The sequence below is a fragment of the Culex pipiens genome, chromosome 2 (assembly GCF_016801865.2).
Source record: "Culex pipiens pallens isolate TS chromosome 2, TS_CPP_V2, whole genome shotgun sequence".
In the NCBI taxonomy this organism is placed as follows: Eukaryota; Metazoa; Arthropoda; class Insecta; order Diptera; family Culicidae; genus Culex; species Culex pipiens.
Genome location: NC_068938.1, coordinates 39,011,711 through 39,033,186, shown reverse-complemented (window position 1 = coordinate 39,033,186; position 21,476 = coordinate 39,011,711). Strand labels below are relative to the sequence as shown.

Genomic DNA, 21,476 nt, shown 5'->3' with positions numbered 1-21,476 from the left:
TGGCTTCTTTGAAGATAGGGAAGGCCCCCACAAAGTTTGAGCCAAATCAAAAAAAAATGGTCGAAATCGGCCGATTTCGTAGAGAATTGCTCTATACTTCTGTATGAATTAAAATTCATAAATTTAATATTTTTTAAATTTTGTTTTTTTTTATGTTCTGTGTAATGTGAAATATTTAATAAAACTATTCAATAATAATTCTTGAACATATTCAATTGATCATTACATACTATTACATAACACGAAAAAATTGTTTCCTTTCTATTTTCCTTCACAGACTTTCCCCGCTCAACATGCCCGACTACGCCGAGGTCGCCGGCTGCTCCTCGTTCAAAAACGACCTCGGCCCCCACGGTTCCCCGTCGTACGACAATTACGGTGCGTACGCGTCTACCACCCTGGTCGGCCGTTCCGTCGCAAATCAGGCCTCCTCGTCCTCGTCAATCCCCCCACCGGGTGGCGTCCCCGTCTTTGCCCAGAACCAGTTCGACGGGAAAAACGTCTACTCTGCGCCGACGAGCTGTCATTACAATAATTTCATAAATCAACATCAGCAACGGCATCAGCAGCAGCTGCACCAGCAGCAGGTTCCCGGCGAGGGTAAGAGGACCGGGTATGGGGCCAGCGGAAGCATGAAGAGTCAGAAAATGAACATCATCGAGAACCGGATGGCGGACATGATGAACAACCTCGGTCACAGTCAGGGCGGATCGAGCGTGAGCTGTAATCTGAACGGGGCAAACAGCAGCAGCAATCTGCTTCCGGCGGGAGGTTCCGGGGCCGGGACCAGTGTAAGTGTCCCCCACACGCCCCTGTTCGGCACTATCAAGCGGTCCTCGGCGGCTGCGGCGGCCGCGGCAGCCAAGTACAACAAAATAGGCTACAATAAGGATAATAAACTCAATTTCGGCGATAATGGCCGCTGCACCGAGCAGCCCCTGTTCATCAAGTCCAAGTACGACGGAACGTGGTCCTCGGTGCCCAGCACGGCGGCCTCGTCCGCAAACAACATCAACATGATTAATAATTCGCCGTATCACCAGCAACACTCCCAGCATCAGCAGCAGCAGCACCATCCGGCGATGTTCAAGGGAGGCAGCAGTGGCAACATTTTGGACCCGCTGCCGCCGTCCCCGGTGGAAAATAATGGTGGTCGAATTCCCGGTTGTGGGGTCGTCGGAGGGCAAACAAATAATTTAGATAATCAACAGCAGCAGCAGCTACAAATGCAAAACAGTGGTTCTGGAAGCAGCAACGATAGTGCAAGTTCGCAAAACTATTTGAGCAGCTTTGGCAAAACGGACAACGTGTAAAGTTGGACAAGTTAGTGTGTTGTAATCCCTTGCTTGGTTCAGGGAGGTCAGTTCTTCCGTGTAGAGTAGTTAATGACTGCGATGGTGACGAAGCCGATGGTGGGGTAAGAGTGATGGGCTTTTGACGAGGTCATGGATGTGGATGAGGTTCTTGGCTGGTTCTGGGTGATTGTGGGTAAAAATTGTAGGTTTTTTAAATTTGTGTCAACGATTCATGTTGCTTAGTTTAAAAACGTTACTAAATCCACCTTGAGGTGGTTGGTGCCTTCCTTGCATTCATAAAGTGAATACACTACACAGCCTCAAAAAAGTGTATGAATAACACTTATTTTTATCAAAATATCTGAGACCCGGGTTCAAAAAAGTGTATTCAAAACACTAAAATACTTATAACTTTTGATAGGGTTGTCAGATCTTCAATCTTTCGTTTGAAAGGTCTTTTGATTACCCATCCAACGATGGGTCGCCTGATAGATCGGACAACTTTTTCATCAAAATATTTGAGATCCGGCCTCAAAAAGTGAATAAATAACACTAAAGTGCTCATAACTTTTGATGGGGTTGTCAGATCTTCAATCTTTTGAACGCGTTGGAAAGGTCTTTCAAATATCTTCAATCTTTTGAACGCGTTGGAAAGGTCTTTCAAATACCTTTCTAGAAATATATTTCAAAAACCACCCTTTTTACAATCTTCCGAAGTTTAGCTAAAATCGTTTTTTTAGCATAACTTTTGAAGTACTTTTCTGAACTTCATAATATTAACTAGGGTCTTGTGGGACCCCAAGACGGATCGAATGAGACCAAAACGGTCCAATTCAGGTCAGCCAGTCCGGAGATAATCGTGTGCATATTTTTCGGTGCACGGACTTACAGACATACAAACGCACAAACATTTGTTCAGAATTTGATTCTGTGTCGATAGGTATACGTGAAGGTGGGTCTACGAGGTCGGATTAAGAAGTTCATTGAGGTGAGGAAGGCAAAAATACGAAAATTATGAAAAGCTTATTATTGGAATTTTGTAAAATCTTGTTATTTAAAAAATATTTTTGCCTATCTTATTTTTAACTATATTTTAAATAAGAATTAAAAAATTTCTTAAATTTGAATTGTGACATTGAGCGAAAACTTGTTAACAGATAGCATTAATTAAACGCAAATTAGTATAATGGTAAATTGAGCAATTTGAAATAAGATTTATATTACAAAAAGTAAGAAAACTGATTTATTTTGATTTTGGACAAACTTGAAACATTAAAAATACGTGTAATGACAAGATATAAAGTCGCAACTAATAACAAACAAAATACTCAGTAAAGTTTGTGTTAAATTGGAAAGATCAATGTTTCTTCATTTATGAAGTAATTAACCTTAATTAGAGTATAACAGTTGCACTCTATAAGAACAAAAATGTGGAACATTACACATTTTCTGAGAAAAAAAAACGACTCAGAATGCGTAAATATTTTTAGTCACAATTGTTCAGAAAATCTGTATTAATTCTCAGTAATAAAAGCAGTAATATCAATCCTTCAAATTAAACACCTTGTTAAAATATAAAATTCTTTCTGTGCTACTGTGCTAATACTTTTCTTTATTCATCATATAAAAAAAATGCAACTCTTGTTTGTTTTAAAAGATAACTACAAATCAATTAAAATTTCAAAGATTTTACGAGAAAAAAAAAGAAAATTAAAAGTTTCATAACATGCACCGATAAAATAAAATAAAAACATGCAGGATAGCCTATTTAAAAAAAAAATGGGAGTTTTTGGGGTTATAAGTTAAAAAAAACAATGGAACTAAGATTTGTCCGTTATAATTAAAATAATATTTGAGGATCATAATAAAAAATGTACTTCAAAATTTGGTACATTGCAATCATTTTATTAACTGTTGCATACGTTTTTTTCTAAATATTTCATGGAAAATATCGAAAAATGAATTTTTAACTTTTCACGATCGATTATAATAATAAACCGTTTAAAATTTTAAGTCCCGAGTGACAAAAAATACAAATCTAATAATACAGTTTCTCATTAGGCTGGTACAAATTTTATTTAAAGTTTATGTCTCCCCCCCTTCAAAGTAAGCCCAAAAAATCAGGGGACAAAACAATATTTTTCCAAAAACCTTCAAAATTTTAATGGCAATTGAACTGCAATCAGCTGAAATCAGTTTAAACAATATACAATATTTTTCCAAAAACCTTCAAAATTTTAATGGAAATTGAACTGCAATCAGCTGAAATCAGTTTAAAATGTATTTCCTGCGTTAAGAATCATTTTTAGCATGTTTGGGTTGATTTTAAGATCTTCAGAATTTTCGAAAATTTTCGTTTTTTTTTGCGAATTTTTTTTATAGTAAAATTTTACATTTTTTGAAAACTAATGATTACAAAACAACTGAACAATGTATTTTAAAACACTTTTTCTATGCAAATGTTGAAACTATGGCATGTTATTTTTTGTTATTTCATTTTTTTTATTTTTTGCCAGAGCCGAGGGACAAAAACTTTGAAAAATATTTGCATCGGCCTTATAGAGAAAAAAGAACAATTAATATTTGATTTGCTGGTACAACTAAACTTACATTTAAATATTTGTTATATCTTTTTTGATATTATTAAATTTAAAAAAACACAAAAAACAACCTTTCAGTTTGATGACATTTTTTCAAAAACTAGATGTGATTTTTCAATTTGAAAGATTTAAATAATTTGTTGAAAATAAATTTTCTAAATCTTGTTTCCACATGGAATAAATCTGGAGAGTCTTCTTGACCCTAAAAAAAGCCGATTTGAAATATTCAGTTTAAGATTTTTGGACTGTAGCCTACTCATATCGTGAAATTCCATATTGATGCTTTAAAAAGTGAAGGCTAGTTTACAGATAAGTAAAGCAATTCTTACAAGTTAGTTTTCTTGGTAAAATTTACTTTCTATGTTAATCCTTTATTTATGTCATAGATGAAGCAAATCTATGTTGAAGTTAAATTGGAGGTTCCTTGAACAGTAACAAAGGATAAACGGCCCATATTTTTAATGATCTATCTATACAATGGAATTTCAACTCATTCTTTTTTTTTAGTTCTATTGAAACACACTATTCTTTATAAATAAGCGATTGTTGCTCTACTGTGCAGTAACATTTGAACTTCCGCTGTCAAGTTGCTCCATTTACCACAACCAACCAAACATAAACCATTCCAATGAAACCTGTTCATCAATTCACCAGGACCACCGTCAGAATCAGCCCAAAACTGCACTCTGAACCCACGCCATTTGGCCGTCCCATCGCATCATTCACTAACTTTTAGGTGCTTAGAGTTGGTCTTACCATGTAGAGAAACGGGAGCCAAGTGCATCCACAGCTAGAACGAGCGCGTATCGCATTAAAAACATCCCTCAAAACCCGAAACTCCCGTCAGCATTTGGCGCTCTGATGAACTGTTGCCTCTTGTTGACGACGATGGTTGATGATGACGATAGATAATGATCTGTGCGTGAGTACGCGAGGAGAGCTGATGAAGTCGTCCCTTTGCATCCATCCTCTGACCTGGTTGTTCAATGTTTGAGTTTTGAGCTGCTGCTATGTTTTCCAGGGTGAAGTTAGCACAAGAGTGCATTTTCCAGCGACTTGGGGGTGGGAACACACCCCATTTGAGACGATTAGTCGTAAGTGATGGTACGCGTCAGTTGGTTCGGAGGTTTTGATTTGGCGAGGTACAAATTGGGACTATCTGATAAACTATTTGGGATGCTGTCATTATTTCAGTTCAAGAAATCTTTTCATTTAACGTGTTGCATTTTGCCAGAAGTTACCAGCTGAAATCACCTGTAATTATCACACGTTTCCCTTCTATTTCCCAAGTTTTCCTTCCAATTGTTCCCACACGTCGCCCTGGTTGGCAATTAGCGTCAGGATGCTGCTATTGCTACTATACACCCGATAATGACTCGACACACACACACTGCCAGCTGCACAAAAGTCACGACTTTTCCTCTGTGTGCTCGCACGTACGACTCATTTTCCGGCTTCTGGGAAAAGCTCACGTTCACGTCTGCTGGCTGCTCACACAGAACAGGTTGGGATTTATGAAGAGGTTGACTTCGGGAGTTGCACCTTGCTGTTGAACAACTCGGCCGGGTGCACAAACTAACACCAAGAGTGGCAATTTTCCGCAAGTTTTTTTCCACCCCACTTCTAGAGGCTCATTTTCTTTCGAGTTTCTTTTTTTTCGCTCTTAGTTTTGTGTAACTTGAGTTGAGATTTCTTTTCTCTACTGCAACTACTCATTCTTGCTCTCTCCTGTTGCAGAGCTAGTTTGAGAGTCATTAGTGTAATGAACGAAACAGGGCCAAGTAAGTCATCATCTCGGAGGTAGTTCAGAGTTCAACGAGGCGCAGGCCAGAGCAGCGATACAATGCCCGGGTAATAGAGTTGTAAATAGCTTATCCAATTACTGTGCAAGTGCGGCCCCTCGGAGTGTACAGAAAGTTTGTGAAGGGGGTGTAGCAAATGAGAGATGGAAATATCTAGGTTAGATGGTAATTTGTTTTTAATTTCCCTAGGATGAAAATTGTACAGGCGCTAAAGTTTCTTGGAACAAAACTTCTTTCCACAAAGCGTAGAAAATAGTCACATCGAAAGCAACTGTAAATAACAATCACAAAATATACTAGGCAAACCTATTTAATAATCTCTAGCAAGTGCGAAAACCAAAACGAGCATATGAACGAACATATCTATAATCAAAAATTGAACAAAAAATAGTTTTCCCTTGTTTGAGTTGGAAAGTGCATTGCTAGTTCTAGACAGCTATCAGCTAAACAATCAATCAAACAGTGAGTTTGTGCTTGTAAGATAATTCTAACTGCTGTCGAACGTGAGCAAAAAAAAAGTATTCACAAACAGCTTTGTACAAAACTATGCAATTACGTATCGAAAACAGTGAAAAAAATGCGATTGAAAAAAAGAAAAAAAAACATGAATAAAAGCATATCTGATTTTCCCGCAAACAATAAACAAAAACAAAAGTAAACTTTTCATACCGAACGCTTTTTGTAGATAACAAAAAAAGTAACCTAAAAAACAAACAAGCTGACTCACTCACACAAAAACAACCTATCACTCTATTGACTGTGCTTGTTTTTCTCTAAACTGAAGCAAAACAGAAAATAAAAAAAAGCTGTAACCAGCTGCAATTGCAACAATTTTTACCCCTCCTCAAACACACACGTTGGTATAGTTTAGAAAAGGAAAACGCAAAAAACAAGCAAGCAAAAACAGGAAAATTGTTGGTAGATTAGCCCAAACTGGTTGGGGAAAACGGACTGCACGGAAACACATGAAAAAACAACACAAAAAAACAGGAAACACAAACGTCACACACTCATTGCTCATGCAAAATAAATAGAGTTAGAAAAAATAATCAATGATGCGCAAAACTTCCATGCAAGCTGATTGAAAAGTTATTGGGGTAGATAAGAAAAGAGAAGAGAAAAAAACAGAAAAAAGATAAACAATTTATTACCTAGAATACCGTGAATATAGTGAAAAGGGTGCAACAGTCGGGAAATGGAAACGGAAAACTAGGAATGCGTCTGAAGAAAATAAAAGTGAGAATGGTTTGGAAATTTGTGATTGCCAGCAGTGTCCAAAAGGGGGCACTGCGAAGGAGGAAAGCGTCTGATGAGAATTATTGAGAGATACAATAAAGAAACAGTATTTTAAATAACAATTTAAATTGTGATGAGTTTTCATTTATCCGAAAGTGTTTCAATATTCTTGTGTTTCAAATAAAGTTGATTTAAGAAGATTATGAATTCAAAACTAAAAACTTAAAAAAATAACACATACATAAAAAAATATTACAATAAGCAGATAACAGAAAACATTAAACATTAAACATTAAACATTAAACATTAAACATTAAACATTAAACATTAAACATTAAACATTAAACATTAAACATTAAACATTAAACATTAAACATTAAACATTAAACATTAAACATTAAACATTAAACATTAAACATTAAACATTAAACATTAAACATTAAACATTAAACATTAAACATTAAACATTAAACATTAAACATTAAACATTAAACATTAAACATTAAACATTAAACATTAAACATTAAACATTAAACATTAAACATTAAACATTAAACATTAAACATTAAACATTAAACATTAAACATTAAACATTAAACATTAAACATTAAACATTAAACATTAAACATTAAACATTAAACATTAAACATTAAACATTAAACATTAAACATTAAACATTAAACATTAAACATTAAACATTAAACATTAAACATTAAACATTAAACATTAAACATTAAACATTAAACATTAAACATTAAACATTAAACATTAAACATTAAACATTAAACATTAAACATTAAACATTAAACATTAAACATTAAACATTAAACATTAAACATTAAACATTAAACATTAAACATTAAACATTAAACATTAAACATTAAACATTAAACATTAAACATTAAACATTAAACATTAAACATTAAACATTAAACATTAAACATTAAACATTAAACATTAAACATTAAACATTAAACATTAAACATTAAACATTAAACATTAAACATTAAACATTAAACATTAAACATTAAACATTTCTGGAAATGCAAGAAATGGCCCTCAATGATCGAGAATAGAAAAAAGAAAATATGTTTGATGATAAAAGAATACTGTGAAATTGCATGAGTTCAAGTAGGAAATCAACCATGATTCTAAAATCTGCAAAGCTTCTACAGTCCAGATTCGATTATCCGAAGCCTCGATTATCCGAAATTTCGATTATCCGAAGATTTGTATAGGACTTCGGATAATCCGAAAGTTTGTATGGGATTTTTTTTTCGTTTTTTTATATTCTTGTTTTTTACATCAAATTCGAGTTCTGCGAACCCATCTTAGTCAAATTTGAGTTGTGGGTTGCCTACTAAAATAATGCATTTTTTAAAAATATTACTGCCATTTTGGCCGCCATCTTGTATTTAAAAATTCTGAATCATTTTAACGTAGTTTAAGGGTAATACTTAAGCTCGACAAACAAAAATTTGACAGCAAAAAAAAACTGTTTTTCGTGATTCGATTCGAGTTTCAATTATCCGAAGTGAAATTATTCCGAGGCCTTCGAATAATCGAGTCTGGACTGTATAACAATATGATTTTTGAAATAACGATGACAGGAAAAAGTATGATCCCCATCAATATTCGACCTCTTGCCATCTTTGTCACAAATAATTCTCCAATCCTCTTTCCAAACCCGATTGTCATCATCGTCCCAAATCCACAATAAACGGGAAAAATATCGGCAAAGTTCGAGCCGGTCGTTGAATACCCATTAAACCCGAATCTCGTTCACTGCCGCGTTGATCCTTTTGTATTGCCTCGTCGAGTTGGCTAAGTGCGATAAAATTACCCAACTTTTCCACAGCAGCAGGTAGTAAAACAAGGGAAAAAAGTGCTTCTCCGTCACCACTCTAACCCTGCAGACAAAACCTCCGGCAACTCATAAAACCGTACACGAAGATTAGTTAAGATGAGAGTATTTTCCCAAACACCTGATCCCAGCCTGCGCCGTACACAGGCAGCGGTTCAAGTGTCTCTTGGCCTTCCCGGACACCTTTCCGGAACACCACGTGGTTTGTGCAGCACGGATCAGTTGGGGGAGAAAAAAGTGCGTCTGGTAATCTAATATTAAACATCATTAAGTTTGATTGCACAAAGGATAAAGTGGATTTACAGGACGAGCGCCACAGCGATGCCGACGATGCTGGCCAACAAGGGCGCGAGCCACTGGAAAAACCACACCAGCCCAGTCGGGGGTCTCGGGAAAACCCGTCGAGTAAAAATAAGCGTGGCGGAAGCTCACCGCACCGCGTTAAGCAGTTGAGGATAATCGCATTTTGCCATCATCGTTTACCACTTGGAGGTTTGGCGTGAGTTGTGGGCGGCGGTGTTGTTGTCTTGTTGGTCTTCTGGAATTTTTAACAAAGAGGTTATTGTGAATATTTCAATGTAAAATTTTCCACAAAACTTTAAATCTAGTTTTCGAACACTTAGCTTGTTTAAGAGGTTATAGAGCAATTCCAGCCCAAAACAATAATGTTACACGGAGCAGTTTCTCAGATTTCGGTCATTCGATTTTTTTTGTATTTTTTAATCCAACTGAAACTTTTTTGGTGCCTTCTGCATGCTCAAAGAAGCCATTTTGCATCATTAGTTTGTCCATATAATTTTCCATACAAATTTGGCAGCTGTCCATACAAAAATGATATGTGAAAATTCAAAAATCTGTATCTTTTGAAGGAATTTTTTGATCGATTTGGAGTCTTCGGCAAAGTTGTAGGTATGGATAAGGACTACACTGGAAAAAAAATGATACATGGTAAAAAAAAAATTGGTGATTTTTTATTTAACTTTTTATCACTAAAACTAGATTTGCAAAAAAACACTATTTTTATTTTTTAATATGTTTTAGAAGACATCAACCAACTTTTCAGAAATTTTCAGGTTGTGCAAAAAATCATTGACCGAGTTATGAATTTTTGAATCAATACTGATTTTTTCAAAAAATCGAAATATTGGTCGCAAAAATTATTCAAATGAATTTTTCGATGTAAAATCAAATTTGCAATCAAAAAGAACATAGGTGAAATTTTGATAAAGTTCACCGTTTTCAAGTTAAATCAATTTTTAGGTGACTTTTTTGAAAATAGTCGCAGTTTTTCATTTTTTAACATTAGTGCACATGTTTGCCCACTTTTGAAAAAAAAATTAAAAAGCTGAAAAAATTCTCTATATTTTGCATTTTTGAATTTTATTGACACGACCCTTAGTTGCTGAGATATTGCCATGCAAAGATTTTAAAACAGGAAAATTGATGTTTTTTAAGTCTCACCCAAAACAACCCACCATTTTCTATTGTCGATATCTCAACTACTAATGGTCCGATTTACAATGTTAAAATATGAAACATTCGTGAAATTTTTCGATCTTTTCGAAAAAAATATTTTCAATTTTTTTAAAATACGACAAACATTTTAAAAGGGCATAATAATGAATGTTTGACCCTTTTGAAATGTAAGTCTTGATTTTAAAATATTGTTTTCGAAAAGATCGGAAAATTTTACAAATGTTTCATATTTCAACAATTTAAATCGGACCATTTGTTGCTGAGATATCGACATTAAAAAATAGTGGGTTGTTTTGGGTGAGCCTTAGAAAACATCAATTTTCCTGTTTTTAAACACTTGCATGACAATATCTCAGCAACTAAGGGTCGTATCAACCAAGTTCAAAAAAGCAAAATATAGAGAATTTTCTCATCTTTATGAAAATATTTTTTTTTAAAATGGGCAAACATGTGCACTAATTTAAAAAAATGAAAAACTGCGACTATTTTCAAAAAAGTCACCTTAAAAATGGATTTATCTTGAAAACGGTGCACTTTATCAAAATTTCACTGCAGTATTTTATGATTGCAAATTTGATTTTTCATCGAAAAATGAAGATGAAAAATTTTTGCGACCAATATTTCGATTTTTTGAAAAAATCAGTATTGATTCAAAATTCATAACTCGGTCAAAGGTTTTTTGCAAAACCTGGAATTTTTTGAAAAGTTGGCATTTTATGTCCTCTAAAACACATAAAAAAAATAAATAAAAATAGTGTTTTTTTGCAAATCATGTTTTAGTGACAAAATGTTAAAAAATCACCAAATTTTTTTGCCGTGTTTAACTTTTTTTTCAGTGTAGTCCATATCCATACCTACAACTTTGCCGAAGACACCAAATCGATCAAAAAATTCCTTCAAAAGATACAGTTTTTGAATTTTCATACATCTTTTTTGTATGGACAGCTGCCAAATTTGTATGGAAAAAGTTTCAGTCGGATTAAAAAATTAAAAAATTAAAATTCTAAAAAAAGACCGATTTTGTAGAGAATTGCTCATGTACATTTTTACTCGACCCTCTCCGATATCAATGAAACTTTGTAGATACATTGCTATCCTAAGCTTTTTTAAGCAATTTTTGTGTTTTGGCTCCATAGTTGAACTCGAGAACGGCATTTGAGCAGGGCGTAATTTGTTTAAATAATGATGTGTTTCGTAACTTAAATATTGTTGTTGCATCGTATCAAAAAGAAATCAAAGGCAAACTTGTAGGAAAATTCGAGGGCTATCAGAAAAAATACACTGAAATAGAAACATATGTAATAGGGTGGGTACGGATTTTGAAAAGTTCTCAGATCAAGTTCTGGTGTAGTTCCCCTTGTAGGGCATAACCATAGGGACTCTCACGCCAAATTTCAGCTCATTTGGTTGAAAACTGGCTTGTCTCAAGCGGGTTCAAGTTTACATGGAAATTACTATGGGAAATTTTGAATTTTCGTTCATTCGCTCCTACAGGCCTGCTGTTTGACATGTGGCGTCGCGATGTTCATCAAACATTCATAGCATGCTAAGGAAAATTTGATGCTTTTCTGGGGAAAACCGTTGGTTCCGGAAACCCCGGATGTATTGCCGTTGAGCTCGATGGGGGTTGAACGAATCGACCTGGTCTCTTAGAGAAAGTTGTTCTCCAGACGATTCCGCTCATTTCTGGCCATCCTAGAAGTTTCTACCTGGTTTCCCCAGGCCTGTAGGAGCGAATGAACGAAAATTCAAAATTTCTCATAGTAATTTCCATGTAAACTTGAACCCGCTTGAGACAAGCCAGTTTTCAACCAAATGAGCTGAAATTTGGCGTGAGAGTCCCTATGGGTATGCCCTACAAGGGGAACTACACCAGAACTTGATCTGAGAACTTTTCAAAATCCGTACCCACCCTAACTTCTATGAGAATATTTGATTATAAGATTAAAATGTGAACCTTCAAGGTGTCGCCGCGATGTTTTTGCTCAAAATATTTGTGAAAATTGCCTAAGATGTTGCAAAAAGCCTCTCGAAAAAAAGACAATTTTTCATAAAGTAGTATCCTAGGTCTAATCTTTGTGAAGATTCAGCGTTTTTAAAAATAAAAAAATGTTGAAAAACATGAGTTTTGGTAATTTCTATATGTGAGACTGAATTTTCCATTCTCGATCAACATTGCAACATCTTAGGAAATTTTTACAAAAAAAAATGGAAAAAATCGTGGCGTCACCTTTAAGGTCACATTCTAATCTTAAAATCAAAGAATCTCATAGAAGTTACATTTTTTTTATTTCCGAGTATAAAACTTGGTGTAATTATCCAACTGATCTAATTTTAACTAACCTCAAGAATGATTGTCCTACTTAGATTGCCATGAAACTGTGGTCAAATTGTCATCACACTTTTTGTACATTTTACTGAAAATTCAGAACAATCAAGGTTCCCTAACATGTTTGGCCGAAAGCCGAAACTTGATGTAAAAGTGTCTCAAATTCAATCAAATCCCAAAAAAGTGTTTTGTAATTAATTTGCATATTTTTTTGTTGGTTATTTACAGTCATCCCACATATTCGGAACACCCACAAATTCGGAACACTTTGGTGGTAATTTGTCAATAGAATGCCAAATGCAACTTTTCTGTCGACCCTGCTATTTTTAGGACCTTTATTTGTACATTATCTTGCTATTCCACTAGTAAAAGTAGTACTTATTCAACAAAAAACTGCATTTCAAGATTATTTTATCCAGAGCAGCAAACACTGCCTCCAAATTTCCTGTTCCATGATTGTGGGATGTTATTGTGCCTCCCACAATTGTGGAACACCTGAATTTAACTGATATTTTCACAAAAAAGTTATCAGACCATTCATAAAACATTACTAAGCATGTGTTTTATTGGTTTCAGATTGTGAAGTTAGTATTTTGTAAAAAAAATATGTACTCCTGGAGAGAAAAAAAAAGTTTGTTTACATCGTAAGAAAAAAGTGTTCCGAATTTGTGGATTTCAAGGGTCAATGTTTTTCTTTAAAAACTTGATATAAAACGTAAAAATCTACAGCCGGTCTATACATCAATCGAAAGATCTCAAGAAAAGCTTTCACATGAAGGTAAAAGCAAATCATTATGTTAAACTAACGATTTTCTATGATTTGTTGAACATTGGTGGATCTGTAAACCGTTCCGATTATGTGGGATGACTGTACTATATTGATGTTCAAATTTTATTATATAAATTTTTAGAATTTCAAATTCGAGTTCGAATCAATTGGAGGAAAATTATTTAACCATCATGTTTTATCTTTTTTTCTATCTTGGCCATCGTAATTTTGAACAAATAAGTTTGTCTTTACACGATACAGCAATTTGCTCCTCATAAAATTATCTCCAAATCCATCCTAAAACTTTTGCTGAAATTCGTTCCCTCTCAAAACGCTTTATCCACTTTAATCCTGCCCAGAAAGGAGAAGAAGCAACAAAAAAAACAATCTCACAGTAATCCCTCGCACATCCTGCGAGCACCAACTCTGCGAATCCGCGCTTCCTTCCCAACCGTCGTCGTCCTGCCCGTTTGTTCTGTGTTTTCCTTTTTCTTGACGCATTAACACTGCATTGAATCCGTGAGTCCTTCCGGAGTTTCCCCCACTCCCCACCAGCATTGTTGTGTCACTGTATTAAAATTATAAAAGGAAAAATGATAAAATAAATTTATGTCGGTGCGTTTCCGGCCAAACTTTATCTCCGGCTGCGCTGCGTGCTCCTCTGTCCAGCAACTGAAACATCCACCAGAGAGGATGTCTGTCGAGGACGCGTTGAGACGACCTCCCCCCTGCTCAAAGATGGTCCATCCTTGCGTTGAAGATACGAAACAGACATCGTCCTTCGCAGCGAACATTTTTGAAGAAGTCTGACAAACACAAAGTAATTAAGATTTTCTGTTCGTTTTGAGCGCGGAGATCCCGGACCGGACTGACGGAAAACGATGGAGGAAGAACGCGTCAGACGTGCTGCTGGAAAATGCTACATCCCTTAAGGATTGGCGAGAAAGGGGGAGGGGGAGGATGTAAATTTTAAGGGGTCCCTCGTGGAAAGCCAGCAGGAGCGATCCCATGCGGACAATTTTACAGTTTTGCCGTTGTTGGGGAGTTATTATGATTTTTTTTTAAAGAAGTTGTTATATGTATTTAGAAGCGGTGCATGTGTAGGGTGTACTTACATAAGAAATAGGAGGTTGTCATTATTGTGGAGCTTAATGAGGTGTGTAACAAACAGAAGAATTTTCAGAACTTATTACAGTAGGACAAAAAGTACGTTGAATAATTTCTTCTTCTCTTCTTTCTCATAACTTTATCAATATTCCAAAGATTAAGCTCATTACCATTAACCCACTTTCCCTGGCATCACTCGAGGCACTTTCTTTCAAACTCAAAGTAATGTGATAATGTCAACAACAGAACCGTCGAATTATCCCAAGTGCTGCGCTCATCCCACCCCTCCAAAAATTAGTTCCAATAACAATCAAAACTCAATCTCATTCGCACCAACCATCCTGAAAACACGTGTCACCCACCTCAGCGTCGTGCATGCGTACGAACACTTCACTTCATTTTGCCACGTGTTGGAAAATTTGATTATTTTCGTGTTGAATCAATTTTCTCCCTTGAGGGACGGGAAAAGAGTAAACACCTGCGTACGTTTTTTATACGCGTTTTCAGCAAGAAAAGTAGGACACCTCATTTTGTGCGGCTAATGTTGATTACTATAATAAATAATGTTTTTTTTTGTCAAAAAATCACAAATATATTCAATTCAATTCATTTTAGTTCAAAATAATTACATGTTTTCACACTGTCTACAAAGAATGAGAAAAGTTTTGGTATTATTTTCGACTTCTCTTTTCCCTTCTTAAAAGCTTTGCTAACAAATTCAAGAAGCTTAAGTGTCAACGACTTTACAGTTTCAACTTAGAAAAAGAGAAAAAAATCAACCCTTTTCATACGTACCCGTTGTGAGTGTTTGCAAGTCCTCTGCGTTAGAAGAAGCAGAAAAAAGCTTCATCACATGGCGCACACGGCAAGGCAAATAAATAATGAAAGTAAATCCTCAACTGCCAGACTGCCGACTGATGCTGGGTTGGTTGGCTGCTTTGAAACGAACGCCAGATAACGAATAAGATATTTATGGCGATCTCTTCATGTGCCAGAGCACCATCCGGAAGGTTACTCCGGAGGGAATCCTTTCGGCCGGGGTTTTTTCCTAGCAGTGGCCAGCTTTTCCCATCCTTCGGTGTGGAAAACTCTTGAAAAATGGCACCACTTCAGCGGAGGGACGTCACCCAGCCAAATGGTTGACAGCTCGCTGGTTGTAAACTACGACGTGGTGGTTCAGTTCAAGCCAGGGTTGAAGTTTTGATTTGAAACAAGTGATATCTTACTTCTTACTTCTTACTTCTTACTTCTTACTTCTTACTTCTTACTTCTTACTTCTTACTTCTTACTTCTTACTTCTTACTTCTTACTTCTTACTTCTTACTTCTTACTTCTTACTTCTTACTTCTTACTTCTTACTTCTTACTTCTTACTTCTTACTTCTTACTTCTTACTTCTTACTTCTTACTTCTTACTTCTTACTTCTTACTTCTTACTTCTTACTTCTTACTTCTTACTTCTTACTTCTTACTTCTTACTTCTTACTTCTTACTTCTTACTTCTTACTTCTTACTTCTTACTTCTTACTTCTTACTTCTTACTTCTTACTTCTTACTTCTTACTTCTTACTTCTTACTTCTTACTTCTTACTTCTTACTTATGAACATTCATTTTTTTCAAATTTCGGTTCATCCCTGCCCTCCAAAACAACAAATTGTCCCAAAAACTCCACCATCCTCCCATCGCCGCTCCAAAAAATCGGTAATTCCACCCAAAAGCGATGGTCAATTTCAGTTCCTCCGATCTTTTTTCCGGACCGTTTCACCGCAGATAAGCTCTTCTCCATCACTGGTGAGCCGGGAAAGTGTCCCCTTTTTTACCAATCCCGAACCAAACCTGCGATGTAAACTTCTTCGATTTATTTTCGCAGCACAGTTGGCGGACGGGTCGATTTTTCTTGCAGAGTTTGGCAGAAATTTCGCCCCCTTCATTTTTATCTGGTCGCTGGACCACGTCCTGTGCTGGTCAAAAGTGGACAGTCGAAAATGGGATTTCGCTGCGCTGGACGGTGGGTACACTTTCACGGACCGATGCCGACTGATCCCTGCTTTGGGGGGCGATCTTTTTCAGGAGACATTTGAGGAATTCTCTGAGATTTCGGTCATTCGATTTTTTTTTGTATTTTTTAATCCAGCTGAAACTTTTTTGGTGCCTTCGGTATGCCCAAAGAAGCCATTAAGCATCATTCGTTTGTTCATATTATTTTCCATACAAATTTGGCAGCCGTCCATACAAAAATGATACAATAAAATTCAAAAATCTGTATCTTTTGATCGATTTGGTGCCTTGGGCAAAGTTGTAGGTATATCTATGGACTACACTGGAAAAAATATACACGGTAGAAATTTTTTTGGTGATTTTTAATTTACCTTTTTTCCCTTCAAAATACATTTTTTTTATTTTCTCATATGTTGTAAGGGACATTAAACACCAACTTTTCAGACATTTCCAGAACGGGCAAAAAATCTTTGACCGAGTTATGAATTTTTGAATCAATACTGATTAAAAAAAAATCGAAATATTGGTCGCAAAAATTCATCATTTGTCTTCATTTGTCGATGTAAATCGAAAAAAAAAAATCGAACTTAAAATCAAAAAGTAATTAAATGATTTTTTTTTATAAAGTGCACCGTTTTGCGTCATTTTTAAAATTCGTGCCCATATTTGACCACCTTTGATTTTTTTTTTTTAAGAGCTGAGAAAATTCTTTGTATTTTACTTTTTTGAACTTTGTTGCTGAGATAATGCTTTGCAAAGATTTTTAAACAGGAGAACTGATGTTTTCTAAGTCTCACCCAAATAACCTACCAATTTCTAATGTCGATATCTCAGGAACTAATGGTCCGATTTTCAGCAAAAAAAAAAATGAAACATTCGTGAAATTTTTCAACCTTTCCGGAAACAATATTTTCAATTTTTTTAAATAAAGACTAACATTTCAAAGGCCCTTTTGAAATGTTAGTCTTGATTTAAAAAAATTGAAAATATTGTTTTCGAAAAGATCGTAAAATTTTACGATATCATAGCAATATCTGAACAAATAAGGGTCTTATCAACAGAGTCAAAAAAGCAAAAAATAGAAAATTTTCTTTGCTTTTCAAAAATATTTTTTTCAAAAGTGGGCAAACATGGGAACTATTTTTTAAAAATGAAGAACTGTGACAATTTTCAAAAAAGTTACATAAAAATGGCTATAACTTGAAAACGGTGCACTTCATCAAAATTTCACTAAAGTACTTTTTGATGGCAAATTTGATTTTAAATCGAAAAATAAAGTTGAAAAATTTGAGGGACCAATATTTCGATTTCTTGAAAAAATCTGTATTGATCCAAAAATTCATAACTCGGTCAAATATTTTTTGCCCGTTCTGGAAATTTCTGAAAAGTTGGCATTTAATGTCCTCTAAAACATATCAGAAAAAAATAAAATAGGTGTTTTTTGCAAATCAAGTTTTGAGCATGAGCATGAGCATGAGCATGAGAGACCACCCATGGTTGCCCCTCCGTTGCTGAACAGAACCGTAATATCCTTTCAGCACTACTGATCATAGGCTTCGACGATCTACTGGTGTTTCCCTTATCAACAGCATGTATGAATGCGCCGAAAAGATAAAACACCATGATTGCTAAAACTAGATCAGTTGCGAATAGGTAACAGTCATTGGCCACCAACGGCGCCCGCCATGTCAGTTTGTAGATCTCGATTTTAAGGGACGGGAATGTTAGTTAGCGCAGGTTGCTACTAGGGCAGCTGATTTACTCTGTGCTTACACCCCACAAGCGCCAGGAACCTGAAAATTTTGTTAGTAGGATAGGGTGCTTGGTCAGGATTCAACATAGAAGATGATGATGCGACCCAAAATCGTAGTGTTTGTTGAAAGGTTTTATATATTATTCTCAAGGCAAACAATCGGATGCTGCGGATGAGACATTTCCCGTTTAACTGCTGTTAAATTTTAAATGAAATGGTTTAATCTTAGACAGCCGGCTGTGGAAAGATAAAGCCAAATAATGTTTATTTATAGAATGAGGTGTTAAACGCCATGCTGCAATGATAGCGTAGTCTGATTTTTAATTATATAACAATTTAATTCATAAATTTGTTACGGAATAGACGCCACGAACTCAACCATCAAATGCCTTCCGATCTTCTTTCTGTTAGCTAGATGAGGTATTGATTTTCGTTGCCTCTCGAGCTACGATGCTATGGAGAGGGCTTAACACACAAACAACCGACGTCGAGCTCTCCGAGCTACGGAGCTATGGGAAGGTCTTTTCAACACAAAAAAAAGACTCGCGCACCACACAACGTTCTTGATGAATCAAAATATTTTTTACGTGATAAAACTAACGAACTCAACCGTCAAATTGCCCCTCAACCAGCGATGATGAAGAAAGGGCTTTAAGCACACAATAACTCACCGATTAATATAAATAAATTCCATGATCGATCTTGTTTTATAGCAACAGCGCAACTCACTCCTGATTTTTACGATCGCGAATACAGCACAAAAAGAACACCAAAAAAAAATCCATCTCACAATCCTGATTTGTTTTTTTTTTTTTCATTTTGCACACACACGCAACCATCCGCTTGCACAGATGGAACATTATTCCCACACAAAAGAGACGAAAATTATCACGAAAAGACAGGAGTGCGCGTCCCCAGAAGCACTGCACTTATGACGGCATTATTCAATTATACTGACCAATCATCCCATGCACACAAACAGCCACACAAAAGAGACGAAAATTATCACGAAAAAAAAACAGGACTGTGCGTCCCCAGAAGCACTGAACTTATGACGGCATTATTCAATTATACTGACCAATCACCTCATGCACACAAATAGCCACACAAAAGAGACGAAAATTATCACGAAAAAACAGGACTGCGCGTCCCCAGAAGCACTGCACTTATGACGGCATTATTCAATTATACTGACCAATCACCCCATGCACACAAATAGCCACACAAAAGAGACGAAAATTATCACGAAAAAACAGGACTGCGCGTCCCCAGAAGCACTGAACTTATGACGGCATTATTCAATTATACTGACCAATCACCCCATGCACACAAATAACCACACAAAAGAGACGAAAATTATCACGAAAAGACAGGACTGCGCGTCCCCAGAAGCACTGCACTTATGACGGCATTATTCAATTATACTGACCAATCACCCCATGCACACAAATAGCCACACAAAAGAGACGAAAATTATAACGAAAAAACAGGACTGCGCGTCCCCAGAAGCACTGAACTTATGACGGCATTATTCAATTATACTGACCAATCATCCCATGCACACAAACAGCCACACAAAAGAGACGAAAATTATCACGAAAAAAAAACAGGACTGCGCGTCCCCAGAAGCACTGAACTTATCAGTGTTTTTTTGCAAATCAAGTTTTAGTGACAAAAATTGAAATTAAAAATCATCACACAAATTTTAACGTGTATCGTGTTCTTTTCAGTGTAGTCCTTATCCATACCTACAACTTTGCCAAAGACACCAAATCGATCAAAAAATCCCTTCAAAAGATACAGATGTTTGAATTTTCATATATCATTAATGTCACAGCTAAAAAAGTAGTAATCTAGCTCCGTGTAAATGTGCTGGGTGTAAAATAAATATTGCATTATTTTATGCATTTTTATGTAATTTTACGCCCTGAAATATGTAGACCATCAGTATGAGAAACCTACTTGACTGAAATGTCAAGCCCATATATGCGTTTATCCTTTCAGCTATTCATCGGTCTGATGGCCGAGTGGGCTAAGGCGCCAGTCCTTACTGTTGGTGCTGGGTTTGAATCCCGTTGGTTGCAACTTTTTTTTTGTGTATGCAAAAAATTGTACATGCAGTGTGTAATATTAAGTGTTTATTTTGACGAAGGCGATGTGCATGCTTTTGCATGCGATTTTACCATCGGATTTTTTGCTGATGGACAGCTGCCAAATTTGTATGGAAAATTATATGGATAAACTAATGATGCAAAATGGCTTCTTTTTTTTACAAAAATTAAAATTAAATAATAGACCGATTTCGTAGAAAATTGCTCATTTATGTTTTTGATCTGGTAATAGAACTTTCAGATTTTTGAACCCAAAACTTTAAAAAAATATTTGTTATATTTTTTAGAGTAACAGTTTGGGAAGATATAAACATTCAACAATATTGAAAAAAAGAATTCTTTTGAAGTGACCAAAAATTGAAGGGTCTCCTGTAAAGCTCCAACATAATACACAGTGATCTTCTCGGAATGGTTCAACAATTTCAATTATTACACAGTCTATTTGCTGCAATAAAGTGAGAGATTTTGGACAGAACAGTTTAGGTCCCTACCTGAAACTGAGTCCGGCGGGTTCGGTAAATGGATTTTATTTACGGTTTATTGACGACCCAAGATGTGACAGTAGTAGCGGGTGACGACTCTGGCGGAAGCGATTGGATTACGATCGGATTGCCATCATCATTGGCCGCAAAGTTGTGGGTGTGTGCGGTAATGTTGGGTGTCAGTCTCGGAGATGGACAGAAATCCAGAAGGTCCAGGATGATTGAAAACGTCATTTTCTTTCTAATTTAGAAGGTGGATCAGTGGCAATTTGTCGCTACGATGACAGGTCATTAGGCAGAGACAATTGATGAATGACCAGAGAGTTCACAATTTGGATTTATTTCGTTGAACTTAGAATCAAATTCTGAGCAAATGTCTGTGGGTGGAAATCAGTGTAGAAAAAATTACTGACATATCTCGAAACTGGCTGAACGAATTTATTCCGGATTTGTTCCATTCGGTCCGGGTTGGGGTCTCATAAGTTCCCAGTAAAAATTATTAAGTTTGGTAAATAGCTTTAAAAGTAATACACAAAAAAAATAATTATTGTAGATTCAAGTAATGATTTGGTTTTTATAACCTCAAAAGGCTCAAATGTCATGAAGCAAAATCATAACTATCGACCTCTTGCGGAATTATTGGGAAACTACCAT

The 21,476-nt window shown here is 35.8% G+C and overlaps 1 protein-coding gene across 1 annotated transcript in view; it reads left to right on the top strand.

Annotated features, from left to right (window-relative positions):
• Nucleotides 1-7,061, top strand: part of LOC120420028 (protein sax-3-like) — a 248,509-nt gene extending 241,448 nt beyond the window's left edge. The window contains exons 11-12 of the mRNA XM_039582931.2: nucleotides 278-1,910; nucleotides 1,951-7,061. Of these exons, the coding sequence (XP_039438865.1) occupies nucleotides 278-1,313 (1,036 nt within the window). The 3' untranslated portion in view covers nucleotides 1,314-1,910; nucleotides 1,951-7,061. The remainder of the gene's footprint in view (nucleotides 1-277; nucleotides 1,911-1,950) is intronic.
• Nucleotides 7,062-21,476: the final 14,415 nt, after the last annotated feature.